This window comes from Silurus aristotelis, assembly GCF_946808225.1.
Source record: "Silurus aristotelis genome assembly, chromosome: 17".
In the NCBI taxonomy this organism is placed as follows: domain Eukaryota; kingdom Metazoa; phylum Chordata; class Actinopteri; order Siluriformes; family Siluridae; genus Silurus; species Silurus aristotelis.
In genome coordinates this window covers 11080581-11096142 of record NC_139590.1, presented here as the reverse complement: position 1 = coordinate 11096142, position 15562 = coordinate 11080581, and the positions used below count along the sequence as shown (strand labels likewise).

Sequence of the window (15562 nt, the reverse complement as noted above, 5' to 3'; positions counted from 1 at the left end):
TTGGCTGACACGCCTCTGCAGCATCGCGTGGCGGTCGGGGACAGTGCCTCTGGAATGGCAGACCGGGGTGGTGGTCCCTCTTTTTAAGAAGGGGGACCGGAGGGTGTGTTCCAACTATAGGGGGATCACACTTCTCAGCCTACCTGGGAAAGTCTATGCCAGGGTACTGGAGAGGAGAATACGGCCGATAGTAGAACCTCGGATTCAGGAGGAACAATGTGGTTTTCGTCCAGGCCGTGGAACACTGGACCAGCTCTATACCCTCTACAGGGTGCTGGAGGGTTCATGGGAGTTTGCCCAACCAGTCCACATGTGCTTTGTGGATTTGGAAAAGGCATTCGACTGTGTCCCTCGCGGCGGCCTGTGGAGGGTGCTCCGGGAGTATGGGGTCGGGGGCCCTTTACTAAGGGCTGTCCGGTCCCTGTATGACCGAAGCAGGAGCTTGGTTCGCATTGCCGGCAGTAAGTCAGACTTGTTCCCGGTGCATGTTGGACTCCGGCAGGGCTGCCCTTTGTCACCGGTTCTGTTCATAATTTTTATGGACAGAATTTCTAGGCGCAGCCAGGGGTCGGAGGGTGTCCGGTTTGGTGACGACACGATTTCGTCTTTGCTCTTTGCAGATGATGTTGTCGTGTTGGCTTCATCAGACCAGGACCTTCAGCATGCACTGGGACGGTTTGCAGCCGAGTGTGAAGCGGCTGGGATGAGAATCAGCACCTCCAAATCCGAGGCCATGGTCCTCAGTCGGAAAAGGGTGGCTTGCCCACTTCAGGTTGGTGGGGAGTTCCTGCCGCAAGTGGAGGAGTTTAAGTATCTTGGGGTTTTGTTCACGAGTGAGGGAAGGGTGGAACGGGAGATTGACAGACGGATCAGTGCAGCTTCTGCAGTAATGCGGTCGATGTACCGGTCTGTCGTGGTGAAGAAGGAGCTGAGCCGCAAGGCGAAACTTTCGATTTACCGGTCAATCTACGTTCCTACTCTCACCTATGGTCATGAGCTCTGGGTCATGACCGAAAGGACAAGATCCCGGATACAGGCGGCCGAAATGTGCTTCCTCCGCAGGGTGGCTGGGCGATCCCTTAGAGATAGGGTGAGAAGCTTAGTCACTCGGGAGGAGCTCGGAGTAGATCCGCTGCTCCTCCACATCGAGAGGGGTCAGCTGAGGTGGCTCGGGCATCTGTTCCGGATGCCTCCTGGACGCCTTCCTGGGAAGGTGTTCCGGGCGCGTCCCACTGGGAGGAGACCCCGGGGAAGACCTAGGACACGCTGGAGAGACTATGTCTCCCGGCTGGCCTGGGAACGCCTTGGTGTCCCCCCGGAAGAGCTGGAAGAAGTGTCTAGGGAGAGGGAAGTCTGGGCATCTTTGCTTAGACTGCTGCCCCCGCGACCCGGCATCGGATAAGCGGGAGAAGATGGATGGATGGAAGTGCAGGCAGATGACAATAATATAAGTAGGATATCCACAGCTAGGTGTGCATTACATGATTTTAACATACTCCAAAGAGGCATTCACATCAGGTGGTCCTTTACTGCTAGGTGGTTCTTTGGTACATCATGCATTGTAAAAAAGAAAAAAAATTATAAACCAATTATATTTTTTGAATGATACACCTTATACTTCTCAGGACCTGTTGAATGTATACTGTTAATATTTAAAACCACTTTATTTTGGTTGTGGATCAATGGAACACTAGGCATAATATGGGATTACTATGCTGGATGCGCTACAGTCAATCACGTGGTGTTACTCGGGCACAATCACAGAAAAATAAAACTTAGCATAGCCAATCTGCCTACCAGCATATTTTTGGGTGATACAAAGAAACCCACACAGGCATAAAAAAAAAAATCCAGAAAGTCATCAGAAAAGAACTGGAGCTGTGCAGATGCAATACTACCTGCTCTACTGTCATACTGCCTGAGATACTTACTGAACTTACTACTAATGTAGTCTCTGTTGTTTTTGTAACAGTACCTAAAATGAGAAGCCAGTAGAACTTTTGCTTTATGTAGAAAAGGGAATTCAGCAGCAGATTCAATTCATACTTAAATCATCAGCCTAAATTCTTTTAGAAGCACTGTTAATTAATTCTGAGAAATATATCATCATGCAATTATTGAAGCGCAAATTAGTTCTTTAATTTTTTTTGGGACTTTTTATAGACAAATGCTTTCTCACACATGATTCTAACATAGAGGTGTAAACGTGCAACTGAACCATTATGTGCTAGTTTATCTCTTCCGCTTCTCATGGTGAGGGGTTCCCTGCAGCAGTGGGCATTATTTCCCTCTCTACATCCCTGCAGGCAGATTTGCATCCAGCTCAAAGCAATGAAACATCAAAAGAGGCTTTGATGCGCTGTGCTGCTAGACTGGAGCAGACAGAGAGAAAGAGAGTGAGGCTTCAATGCTATCAGCCTAGATTCCGACAGTTATTTGGCTCTTTTAAAGACCTACCAAAATCTATAGCTTGCACAGAGCACCGGAAAGAAAGATGAGAGGAAAGCTTGGACAGGGGAAATACCTGTGGACCTCGTTCATTCATACCAACAAAGCAATGTGGGTAGTGTGAAAAGCTTGAAAGTGTGAACATGCAGAATGGAACAAAGCCCAAAAGACTTAACTGCTCAAACCATGTTTCTTTTTTGATGGAAGCAAAAGCACTGGATTATGCCAGATTTTGCTGGCTGACAGAATTTGTTTACTTCTTAAACACTGTTTATTTCACATTTGAGGTGTAATGACTCTACTACGCAAAATATGCCACAACAAGTATCTTGATCATGTTTAATTGCTATTTTCATTACAGATGCACTAGCAAAAAGAAAAGAAAATAGATAGTATTTCAAATAAAAACATGTCTGGGTTTGGTTAATCTTTTTGTATTTTTTTTTTTAATATTACCTAATCCATTCAGGTCACATCTGTTTTGCCATTTCTGCTTCGGTGTATTTTTGCATGGTTGAAATTCTCTGAGTCGATAATAAGCTCACCTTTTGAATCAGTTTACAGCTTGTACTATAAACTGTGCACTACCAGCCTATGTTTTCATTAACCCACTTTTCAAAAAATATTCCACAATTCCAATTAGCACTAGCAGCTTTAGTTTTCTGTAATTTATAAATGCAAGCAAACATGTGATATAGACCATCTTAACTGCTTTGTACAAAAGAAGAGTTTTCCTCATGTCTAATCTCTCCTGTTCTATCATGCATTTAGATCACACATGGATTTGATCTAAAATGGATTGGTAGGTTTTGCACAAACTTGTAGAGGTCATGCCAGCTCGGGTTTGAGCACACTGTAATTGAAGTAAAAAGAGGACTTGTGCTCTCAGGCTTTTTTTAACCGACCCAGTGTCTGTTGATCCCTGTGAATTTGGTCAAACTACTGAAACAGTAGGCTCTTTAATTAAAATATGTAGAATATAGTAGTATTTTGGCTCCTGTAGCAATAGAGCTATAATTTTTAGTTTCAATTATCATTATTTCTAAGATACTAGATTTTGGATTATTGAGGATTGTTTTAAATCCAGTCAAAAGAGGGTTCAGGAGGGGAATCAGAAGGTCAGTAATAGAATTCAATTATCACCAAGCTACCTCTGCTGGGACCTTGATCAAGGTCCTTAATCCTCATTTGCTCAGTTGTATAGCTGTAATTTATGTAAAAGTCTGCAATCTGGATAAGGGTGTCTGCCAAATATTCTGAATATAAATGCCAGTAGAAAAGACCAGTCAAAGAGATTAATAAGTAAAAGAACTCAATAATGAATATAATAACTTTGATAATGATGAGATTTATTTATACCCCTGTAACACAATCATTTGGGGTCTTCGAGCTACACTGGTCTAACCTTATTAAGTTTCCCACCAAACTTCCACGGAAAATTTTTATCAGTCATTTGAACCAAATATCCCAGGTATTAAGGTACGTACAGAAATGCAACAATATAAAGTTGCCAGTAGTAGTTCCTACTCCTAGTTGGCATGGTAACTTCTATCAGTGGGTAGAATTCCACTAGCATTCCACTTTTATCAGCAGGTTCATGTGCGCTCTACTGTCTTCACTCGCATTGGAAGTCACTGCAGCAAGTTGATCCTTATTTGTATAACGTTAAACGTTAGTCAATGTTGTCACATCACTGGGCATGCCCACATCTAGTCATTAATGGCTGCTTCACTCATGTTGCAGGAAGACCTGAGATCTGGTTGAAAATATAGTCACTGCCCATCACTTCATTATTGCTACTACTACTCTCATTATTGTAATCTAATTATTGTAGTGTAATTATTGTTATTATAGTAATAATTGCATGACCAGATTTGCTTGTTTGTAATTGCTTTGTGTTTGTCCATCACTTATTAATTAGTAAAAGTTTTACATCTCCTTACCAACCTCATCATTCTTTATTTATTGTTACAGCACCGTTTTTAGAATTTGAACCCACCATTTAAGTTTGAAACAAAATCTCCTACTCATTTCAGGGTTAAATTTGTGAAAGTGCTTTTGTGGACAATTTCATGTAAAGAAAAAAAACGTAAGAGACATCTGGATACAACACTAACACTGTTAGATAATCATTAAATGTTTTTTGAGATTGGCACTTTGGAACCTGGAATGTAATTTAATTAAATTGTTAAAGTAATTGGGAAAGGAAAAAAACATCAGCTCTTCTACACTGCCGAATGTTAGAAAACACAATACATTGATGGTCCAATTCCTCTGATGAGGTACAATCAAATAAAATTGGCTTGACAGTCTCTGGAAAAACGAAATCAAGCATCCGTGAGCAATTATTTGATCACGAGAGAGAAAGGTGGCAGCTCGTTCTCAGCTGTGGGAGTCTTGAATCATTCAGCATGGTTTTATTTGCTGCTACTGCTTCTGCTGGCAAACATCCCCAAGAGTTCCTGATGGCTCCTCTGTGGTTTTAATTAACATGTAAGCCTGGCAATGTTAATTAAAAACAAACTGATCATTACCCACCAGGAAATATTATACGGACACTTCAGCAGATCTAAACATTGGGAGCTGATATGGCTTTGCAAAAGACATGAAGAGAACTTTTATTTTTTATTACTGTGCTTAGCACTATTCAGATGCACGTTTTATTAGTTATGGAGGAACAATTGACTACTTTACTTGATTTAGTTCTGTTTAAAACTTTTAGGGAACAGAGTGTATATCTGGATTCCAAGAACAGTGTTACATAATTGTGGAGAAAATGGACAGAGGCTTCTTTAGAGGTTTCACTCACCATGGAAGTTGGGCAAAACCACTGGATAAACACACTAAGATACAAAACCTGTGATTGAAGCATTCATACGCAGCTGCCAAAATTGCAGGCTTTTATCATCTTTCAAACCATGCACACAACATTATAAGTATCCTATATCCTTAACAGACACCCATCCAGAGTAACTGACAACTGGGCAGTTAGGGGTTAAGGGCCTTGCTCAAGGGCCCTGCAGTGGCAGCTTGGTGGAGCTGGTATTTGAAATTGTAAACTTTTTATCAAGAGTCAAATACCTTAACCACTAAGCTTCCCCCTCCCAATATCTTACATTTGCATTTATTTCATTTTGACAGAACAAATTACAATTACAGTTATACAGCTGAGTTGAGGGTTAAGGGCTGTATTCAATGACCCAGCAGAGGCAGCTAAGTTGTGCTGGGATTTGAACCCATGACCTTCCGATCAGTAGTGCAACATCTTATCAACCCAGTAGCATAATTGTCCAGTTGTATGTTTTCTTTACATTTGCTTGAGACCTTATTGTTTATTTGTGAGCATTGGAGGTTTTGATGAATTTTTTGGGGGATAATGACTATACATACAGTAAAGCAGTAATCTATATAAATACATAGCCTGTCTGATCAGGGCTGTAAGACTTTATGATATAATGTTAATAGTGTAATAAATAGTGGTACAATATTTTTTTTGATGCATCACAAATATCATCAATATCCTAATTTGAATTTGTACTGTATTTTATTATACCTTCTTTTCAGTAAAAATAAGTGGTTCTTCCCCACACTGTTAACACAAAGAGCCACATAATTGTGTAGGAAGTCTCAGGATGCATTAGTATTCAATTTTCCCTTCAATTGAACTAGAAGACGCAAACCTGTTTCAGCATGACAATACACCTGTGTACAACGCAAGCACCATAATGATGGGTTGGAGTGAAAGATCTTGTGTGGTCTGCTCTAGAGCACTGACCTCAACTCTATTGGACACCTTTGAGATCATTTGTAATGCTGACTGCACCCCAGGCCTCCTCACCTACATCACTACCCGACTTCTAGTGGAACATCTTCCCAGAACAGTGGCAATTATACATATGAATATTGGGCTAAGCTGTCCACAAATGTTTGTCTATTATATATAACAGTTTGATTTGACAGAAGCAGAGGTTTGAACCTTATAAACAAATTGAGAAAATAACAGCATATTTTTAGCTTAAGGTTAAAGTTTTTCCTCTACATAAAACAGCGGGCTTATGAAATATGTCTGCTGCCTCGGCTAAGAAATCTGAGGTTCTCCTAATCACATTGTATTATGGATGATAAATCTGAAATTCTTGTGCCACTTACTTCATCGGCTTGAAGAGAGCTTGGCCATAATTCTGAAATGTCATGATGAGTTTTAGCTGAGTGCCACCAGACTTCATAGCTGTGGGAAGAGAGAACCACTTTTTATCTTGGGTCTTTAGAGGCGAGACAAGAAAATTCATCACAGTTTATTAAGCACACACACACACACACACACACACACACACACACACACACACACACACACACACACACACACACACACACACACACACACACACAAGAAAATGCCTAATGCAGTGTTTTCCCACACATACTGTAAGAAATATTTTGACGATGTGCCCAGGTATACTGACAAGCTCTCAGATATAGGTCCTACCATTAAAACAAATTATTTATTAATCAATGCTGAGAAATGACACCGTGGCACAGTTGGTATATATTCAAGCGCGTTTCCTTTTTTTACTATGAGGCCATAACAATGCATATGACCCTTACAACAATTACAAACAAAAACAACATTGCACAACAGAATGCAGTTATGTTGAGTATAAAACGGTATCATGGATTTAATAATGCAGTAAATTAAATAGTGTACAATTATATTCTTTACAAGGCATAATGCATCTTGCATTACATTCAACTACTCGTATTAAACTGCTTTATTGTAGACATGCAACATATTTTCAAATCGCTGAACTAGATGTCGATTTCTAGTTGACAAAAATATACAGCAACAACGCTAACTCTTCGTCTTTAAAGGCGGAACTGAAGACATTTCCAAAGTTAATGATACATTTCCAAATGTATGTTTATCAGTGGTTTGCATGTGAGCCATGATTTGATTTTGAGTGTAATACGTGAATATTTAGAATTTTGCCCATACAGTATAAGAAAGTTGTACTAAACATACAATAAGCATAAACAAATCCTTCATCTTTGTTCAGCCATATGTCCAGGAATGAAAACTGAAGCTAGAAAATTAAAGAAATAGTAATTATAATGTAAAAGTTTAAATGTAAAAGTTAAAAGTAAAAAAAAAGAGAAAATAATGATTAAACTATTTAAGTGGTACCTGTCAGTTACAACAGCCCGATTTAGAGGTAAGAGGGAGAGAAAATAAATCTGAACCTGGAGATGCTATTACACCACTGCTGCTGGTGATGAGGTTACTATGATTATGGAAGAAATAGTCTTTTAACAAGTAATATGTCATACTGTATTGATTTGTCATATCTTTCATAATGCATCTATAAAAAACATACTTCCCATCCTCCCCCTGCCTTCCCATTTTTCCCTGCCATACGTCCTCCTCCTGCATCACGTCCTTTCTTGCCTTCCCATGCCTGCCTTATGCCCACCCCCCTGCCTTACATCCTGCTCCTGGGAAACAATGTTAACTTTTCTTACTGAGTTTCTTCTATATCTTCGATTCATCTATAAATCTTTTTCACTGTATATTTACACAATCTGATGATCACAAATTGTTCTGTATTGTTGAAAGATTTATGACCAAACTTTTGATGTCACCCATATGAGGATGGGTTCCCCTTTGAGTCTGGTTCCTCTCAAGGTTTCTTCCTCATATCATCTAAGGGAGTTTTTCCTTGCCACTGTCGCCACGGCTGCTCATCAGGGACAAATGCACACCATTCACCTTCACTGTTGTTTTCTGTAAAGCTGCTTTGAGACAATGTCTGTTGTGAAAAGCGCTATACAAATAAACTTGACTTGACTTGACTTGAATCTCCAAGAGTGACACTTTATGGCTTGGCAAACAACCATATAATATATAATACCAGACATAGAAACAAACATATAATACCAGACACAGATAAGCAATGATCTTTTTTACATCATCTCAAGTTCTTTAATTAAAAAAATATATATATTTTGTGGGCGAAACACTAATGATAACACCTATAAGTTTTCAACAGTGTGAAAAAATAATGTTATAAGCATCTGATAAATCCAGCTATGTTCCTGTGGTGTGATGGAAAAGGTGTCAAAGATCTTGTTAAAATCCAGGTGGTATGTATAGTGATACACAAAAACTGCAATCTCTATGACAGACAGAACAGATACAGAACGCTCAGCTAAAGAACTATATACTTGTGCAACTAGAAGGAAAAAAACCACATACATAGATACCAGTCCTATCAGGTACAGTAGAAACAAAATCACAAAAGCCCTAAAGTATGTAGGGACTACAAAATTAATGAAACAAAGATATTTCATTGTGAATTATTTTTTGTGTGCTTTTTTATTACTGACATGAAGAGAAAGATTTTTCCAAACCAAACAACTTATCAGCCAAAATAGGAACAAAAAATACTTACTAATTAAACAAAAGTAAAAAATAAAGTAAAATGATGAACAACTACATAATAAAATGAAATGACCCTACATTGCTGAATTCACTATGGGTGACCTGTCTGCATTTCTTTAGCATTCTAAACCAGCTACTGTACTTTCTGGTAGCACATAGAAAAAATGTCGACAGTGATTAAAAAACAGTCCAGTGTACACCTCTAATTTCATGTTCTTGTTAACCCTCTTTTTGTCTTGAATATAGTTTCAAACTGCTCTTTGTCTTTGTTTGGCTTTTGTATTTAAGTAGTTTTTTATATTGCCTTTAGTTTATCCATCCAGCAACAGTTAGCTGTAATGGTCTCTTGTTTTAGCTCAAGTACCCAAAGCCTTATTATTTGCTGCTAGCCTGTCATTTCGGCTTGTTATCGTTGACCTGCATGCATTCACCTTGGCCTGCATTTTGACCCCTGCAATAAATGCTGACAATGATCCTGGCAACCCATTAATAAATCTCTGTGCATACACACACGCCTCTCATGTGTGTCTTCTGTGTTAGACAAAGCTTTTATGGCACAAACCATTCTGATTATCTGTCAGAATTCACAGACAAAAGTTTTTTCTTTTCTAAATGCATTTTATGGCAGCTTTAATGGCCTGGCTTTCACTAGCTTTGCTTATCTTTCATTGTGTGCTTTATATAAAGCAAGCAATCAATTTTTTAATATTGTACACAGCTGTAAAATGTGGCATCCTTTAGCAGTAGGTGCTCACAAAGAATTTAGACTTACTGCAATAGTCCTGTTTCCTTTCAATAGATCTTAGACTAAATCACTTCTGTGAGTAGAATTTGAGCTTTCCAGCATCAAGGATTTTCACACTAAAGGCTGTGCATTGAAATAAAAAAAATACAGAAATGAGTGAAATATATAAAAAAAATTTTTTACTGCAGTTGGCCTTGAGTATTATCTATATTGATCCTTGAGATTTAAAATAATTATATATAAAAATTTTTTTTTTTTAAATCTCAATTCTAATCTTTCAATATATTTTTGGTAATATCTGTCTTGGTTATTGGATTGGTGCCATTGGTGCCATACCCTGTATGCTGTTTACACATGGTAGATGTTACTGAATGTTTACCATCACTTGTATGCAGTTACGTCGTAACGCCATAAATGACATATTTATATTATGCTTATGCATTAACAGAACTGAGTGGTGTCATGGACTGGCGTGCCGTTCAAGATGAGATCTTGAGATAAGCTTCGGATCGACTTCAACCCTCACCAGGACACCAAAGATGAAAAAATGGATAAGTTAATATCTTTTATCTGACTACATCTATGCTGTAACAGAGACCATGTGTTTTATCCACACCACTGCCAATTCAGCTACCCCCCAGACACAAGCTTATGAAGTAGTACAGAGTAAGGTTTAAAATCCATGAGCCTGGGACAGTTTTACTGGGCTGTCAAAGTGTTGACGACCCTGACTGATTCATGCTGGACTGTAAACAACAAGCCACATCAGCATCCACTGTGCAGCAGGGCTTAGAGGGAGTAGCGATAGATGAACAGAGATTAGGCTGCCTTTCAACTAAGTACATTGCTTTTATGTTGAAACTGTGCTCGCTGACTGCTGCAAACACACCCATATTTCCATCCATCCTTGTGTGTAAATGACTGGTGTAACGCAATGCCACGTTCTGATTATCTGATAACTGTTTAGTGCTGCAAATATCTCTTTTTGTATCTTATAGCTAGTGTGGCTTAAATATAAACCTTTTTTTTTTTTTGTGTGTTTCCAATTCATATATTTATTTGTATCTTTACTAGACATGTTACTTGTTTATTCCAAATAATGTATTTATATTTGGCTACATTCATAGTACACATGTGTGCCTGCACATAGACAAATTGCTCTGAATTTCCATAAATGTTCTCTGTCAAAGGACACATTACATATCTCTTACTGATATCACAGACACTAGTGGTGGCCTGTATGACAATATAACAAGTAAAAAGTCATAATTACTGTATTTGATGCCATTTCTAAAGCAAAACAAGTGTGTTCTTAAAATATATAATACCCATGATATCTCAGAAAAGGTGTGCTGAGATAATATATCACAATATAAGTATTATTATATTACATTGTTACAATATATACACATAAAAATATGTATATGTTTGTGTTTGTGTGTGTGTGTGTGTGTGTGTGTGTGTGTGTGTGTGTGTGTGTGTGTGTGTGTGTGTATATATGTATATATGAATTAATGAAAAAAAATTGATCATTTACGTTGATCTTAGCTCACCTACGCTTGTGATCTTCTGGGCCTGCAGGTCTTTGAGCAGAGCCTCCATTACAGGGTTGTGCCTGGAGTAAAGCTCATAACGATTAATCCCAATGTGGAAACGAAGCCAGTTGGGATATGACTCAGCAGCGGCCTCCCCGGTCGGGTTGTACTCCTCTTCCTCATTTCCCTCATGGTGCCTAAAAAGTTAAGGACAGTGCAGACCATCAGACTCCATACAATAATGCAATGACTAACATTAGACCATAAAAAAAAAAAAAAAAAAAGTTAAATAATATCCAAATCTTTAATACAAGCATCAAGAAACAGTAAGAAAGCAGGGCATATATGAGCACCATCAATGTTTTATAGGCCACATTATTTATGCTCAAATTAAAATCTATGTTTAATCAAGATTTTCACTCTTACTATTAGTAACCATTACAACCAAAGTACCTAAAATGCCAGCCGAGACAAAATCAAAAGTCAACATTGATCCAAGTGTGGTGGACAAGCCTATATTACTAAACTGCAAAACAGAACTTTGAGTAACGTAATTTCTTTTAAAAAATCAATCATTTACAAAAGCAACACAACATTAAAGCTAATTCTTAAAGTAATTTTCTTGAAAGTTCGTCTTTAAATTAGGCACCTGCCAAAACAGTAAATGTAGTTATTCTTAAACACTTTGTTAAACTTTTTATTTATTATGTATAAATCAGACCATGAGTAAATAAATATATGTTTGTTAAATAGGTCTAAATTTAAAACCAAGCCTTATATGCTCAAATTGTACATGAGATTACAACAAGACATCACTAGCTAAAACTATCTTACATTAAATCTAAGATGGGGCGAAGCATAATGATCCAATGGTCAGTCTGTTGGGTCACTACCGTGTTATAATAATCTAATAATAGTAATAAATAGATTTGATTGTAATTTTTTAGCCTTCCGCTGTAATATTAAAGAATGTGGAAAAAAATATATGTCCCATATGAGAATTTAGTTCATATTGCAGAGAAATGAACAATAATTTTAAGACATGAGTTACAGATTAACTTTTTTGTCATGGTGACCATAATGTTACACTTTCTCAGATGGCAAATCGTTTAAGGTCAGAGCTTTTTGGCAGAGAAAAATACTAGAATAATTTCTGATGCATGTAATATATTGCACCTGAGACCAGAGATGTTATAACATGATTTTAAAAATAATACAGGTTATAGAGTTATGGCCTCATTTATGCTGTCATAAGAAAAGTGGGTCATATGATCAGTAAAGCAGTGACTAAGTAGATAATATTGCTTCAGGTGTGTTCGGCATTCATCATTCTGTCCTTGCAACATCCCCTAATGACACTGACAGCTAGTGTTTTAAAGAATCAAAGGGAACGTGATGAAATATATATATATATATATATATATATATATATATATATATATATATATATATATATATATATATATATATATATATTTATATAAAATTGATTATGTTGATTATTGTAAACTAGTAGACCATCATACACACACACACACACACATATATATATTTTTTTTCCTTCCACTCTTAAAATGGGTAATTAATTAGCACTATAAAATGTGTCAATCTGTATCCTTTACCTAGGAATGTGTATCTGGTGTACTTTTAAAAATTGAGTAAGGGTCTAAACTATTTATTTATTTATTTATTTATTTATTTATTTATTTATTTATTTATTTATTTATTATTTATTCTGCAAAACGTACATTCGAAATGTACTAATGATGAGGGTTAGTACCTCATGTTTTTTTTTTTTTATTGTACAAGAAGGAAAATGTTAAACTTTTATGTAGTTTACATGTAGTTCAATGTTGATTAATGATGTTAATCGACAAATACGTAACAATACAGCAGATTATTGTACACATCATCCCAGGGAGAAGAGTCTGTACCAAAAAATATGTTTAATATCTGTTCTTTATGAGTGCATACACTAGTTTAGGCTCTTAAGGTTAAAAAAATAAAATAATTAATAAAAAAAAAAAAAAAAAAAACAGCAACAAAAAACTTGAACATGTGGTTTTGATGTACCTTTAAATAATTTTATGGTACATTCTTGGAGGATTTATGGTAAAGCTTTAAAACTAGACTACACTCCATACACCTCCATGAAGGTGGAAAAGGTGTGCCAGAGCAGCGACTTGGAATGGTGCAGTTCAGTATCTTATTTCTGAGAGTGTACTGTATGTAGGGAATGTCGGTTATACTATAATCATTTCCTAAAGAAAGTGGAATGTTAAAGTATATTTGACGAGACAGCCAGGAATTCTAGTGTTTCCCCTCCACCTTAATTTCGATGCCAGTTTTCTTAAGGTGTCGCGAGAAGACGACCTTCAGAACTTGTGTTTTAAACTCCATCACTTGAAAATAGATCAGGTCCCGAGCTTGGTGTTAATACTTTACCATTCTTGATTTCCGGTGGCTTTGGAATAAAAGCGTATGTCCGTGTTGACGTTAAACAGCGTGTCGTCGTCGGTGAGCGGCGGCAGCTCGGTGTTATAAAGCGGGTGTTGGTAGAGGGCAGCGAGTCTGGAGGCGCCCCCGTGCGCCTGCTTGCCTCCATTCGGCGCCTCCTTCATCAGACTCCTCTGGCTCTCGAAGTCCGCCGCGCGCTGCTTCGCTCCTCGGATCGTGTCCGTCTTGTCTCCGGTGGCCGCCGCCTTCTCCAGAGACTGCGAGCTCAGGTTCGAGTTGGGCTCTTGGCTGAAATCTTGTAAGATTCTGAGGGTGTGCTTGTTGGGCCAGCTCGCTTCCGCTGGTGCTCCGGACCTCGGGCGCTGCTGTTGCGGTGACTGCGGCGGCTGCTGCTGCTTGCTGCGGCCGCGGGGCGCCTCGCTCGCCTCGTGCGCGCAAGAACATCCCGAGTTGGTAGAGTCCGCTCCTGCTGCTCTTTTCTCCAGCTTGGGCAGCAAGTCGATCATGATGTGCATGGTGCATGCTACTAGAAAAACCATGAGAAGCAGCACGCGAAATTTGCGGAAAAGGATCATCTTGGTCGTTACACACGGCGGCTAGTTGAATCAATCCGAGTGCCACATTAGCGGGGTTTTTAAGGATGCTGAAACGAAAACACGCCTCGCGGTGCTTCTTGGATGTGCATCGGCTTTCATTTCAAAGTGTAATCCGCGCTGGTCGATATTTTTACCTCGGATTTTTCATTTGCGTCCAGGTCATGTTATTATATAAAAAAAAAAAACATGTGTTTTCCCCCTTTTAATTAGCTTTATAGATCGTGCATCCTCCTGGTACACCTACAGTTTTTGAAGGTGACGAGCTATAAATCCGGAACTGCCCTCCATCCCAGTGAAGAAAAAGAAAAAAAGCGCATTAAGAAACCGTATCAGTGCAGTCCTCAGTGACCGTTAAAGCACCGGTGCATCCTTTTTATCACCAACACATCGCCCTAATGCATTAAATCAAGCCCGTGCAATGCAAAAAAAAGAAAAATACAAAAGTCGTGTAGGAGCAAGGAAACGAAACAGTTCGAATGGGGAAAATGAATGAAAAGCCGGCTGTGTCGTGGCAGGTGTCTGCATCCGCGCGCTCGCGTCCCGGGTACTGTCGCTTATTCTCGCGCACTACTGTGTTAAATATGAGCACGGAGCCGTGCTGCCTCGCGCGCGCGTCACCGGGCCCAGATTGGCTGCCGGGGACTACGCGCGAGCTGCCGCCGATCCTCGAAGTAAACATTTCAATGGCGACACAGACACTTCACATGCGAGCGACAAGAGGGCGCTCGTGCACAGAGAGGAGGGCCCTTACTGCTCACCCCCGTGTGCACGCACACCCTAACCCACTCCGTTTTCTTCCAGGAATAATAGGCTCGTTTGCTTCATGTTTCATGTCAGCGCAGTGGGCAAGGTGTAAATATCATTAATTGGGCCGGATGAATAAAGGGTAGTTCCCTCATACCTGAGCCACTGTGCAAAAGACTTGCTGTAAAGCAAAGATGCCTTCAAATAAGGCAATATAAAACCACTATAAAATGCAGTAAACAGTAGTAAACCAGACAAAGTCAATACTGGTCTGACAACCGTTTGCTTCAAATAATAGTAATCTCAGCGACACAATGCAGAAGAAAATTAGCTGGTATATTTTTTATAATTTTTAATTTTTTTACTAAGCATCTTTGACAGTAAGCCATAGTTCTCCTGGACATGTATGTCTCAACATATTTTTTGTTTGCATGGATTGAAATATGGTCTGTTATGTACAGTAATATATTTCTATACTAAATTATTATGTACTGAATAACTGAGAGGTCTTAAGCATCAATACAACAATTGGTAAAAACCACTTTTACACTAAATATCAGCAATTTATTGCAGAATAATAGATGCCTTTACATGTTTGCAT

General features: G+C 38.7%; 1 protein-coding gene across 1 annotated transcript in view; it reads right to left on the bottom strand.

Annotated features, from left to right (window-relative positions):
* Nucleotides 1-15292, bottom strand: part of fam20ca (FAM20C golgi associated secretory pathway kinase a) — a 53228-nt gene extending 37936 nt beyond the window's left edge. Inside the window, exons 1-3 of the mRNA XM_083566137.1 lie at nucleotides 13610-15292; nucleotides 11183-11361; nucleotides 6598-6676 (exon numbers count right to left, since the gene is read on the bottom strand). Of these exons, the coding sequence (XP_083422263.1) occupies nucleotides 6598-6676; nucleotides 11183-11361; nucleotides 13610-14196 (845 nt within the window). The 5' untranslated portion in view covers nucleotides 14197-15292. The remainder of the gene's footprint in view (nucleotides 1-6597; nucleotides 6677-11182; nucleotides 11362-13609) is intronic.
* Between the last annotated feature and the right edge of the window lie 270 nt (nucleotides 15293-15562).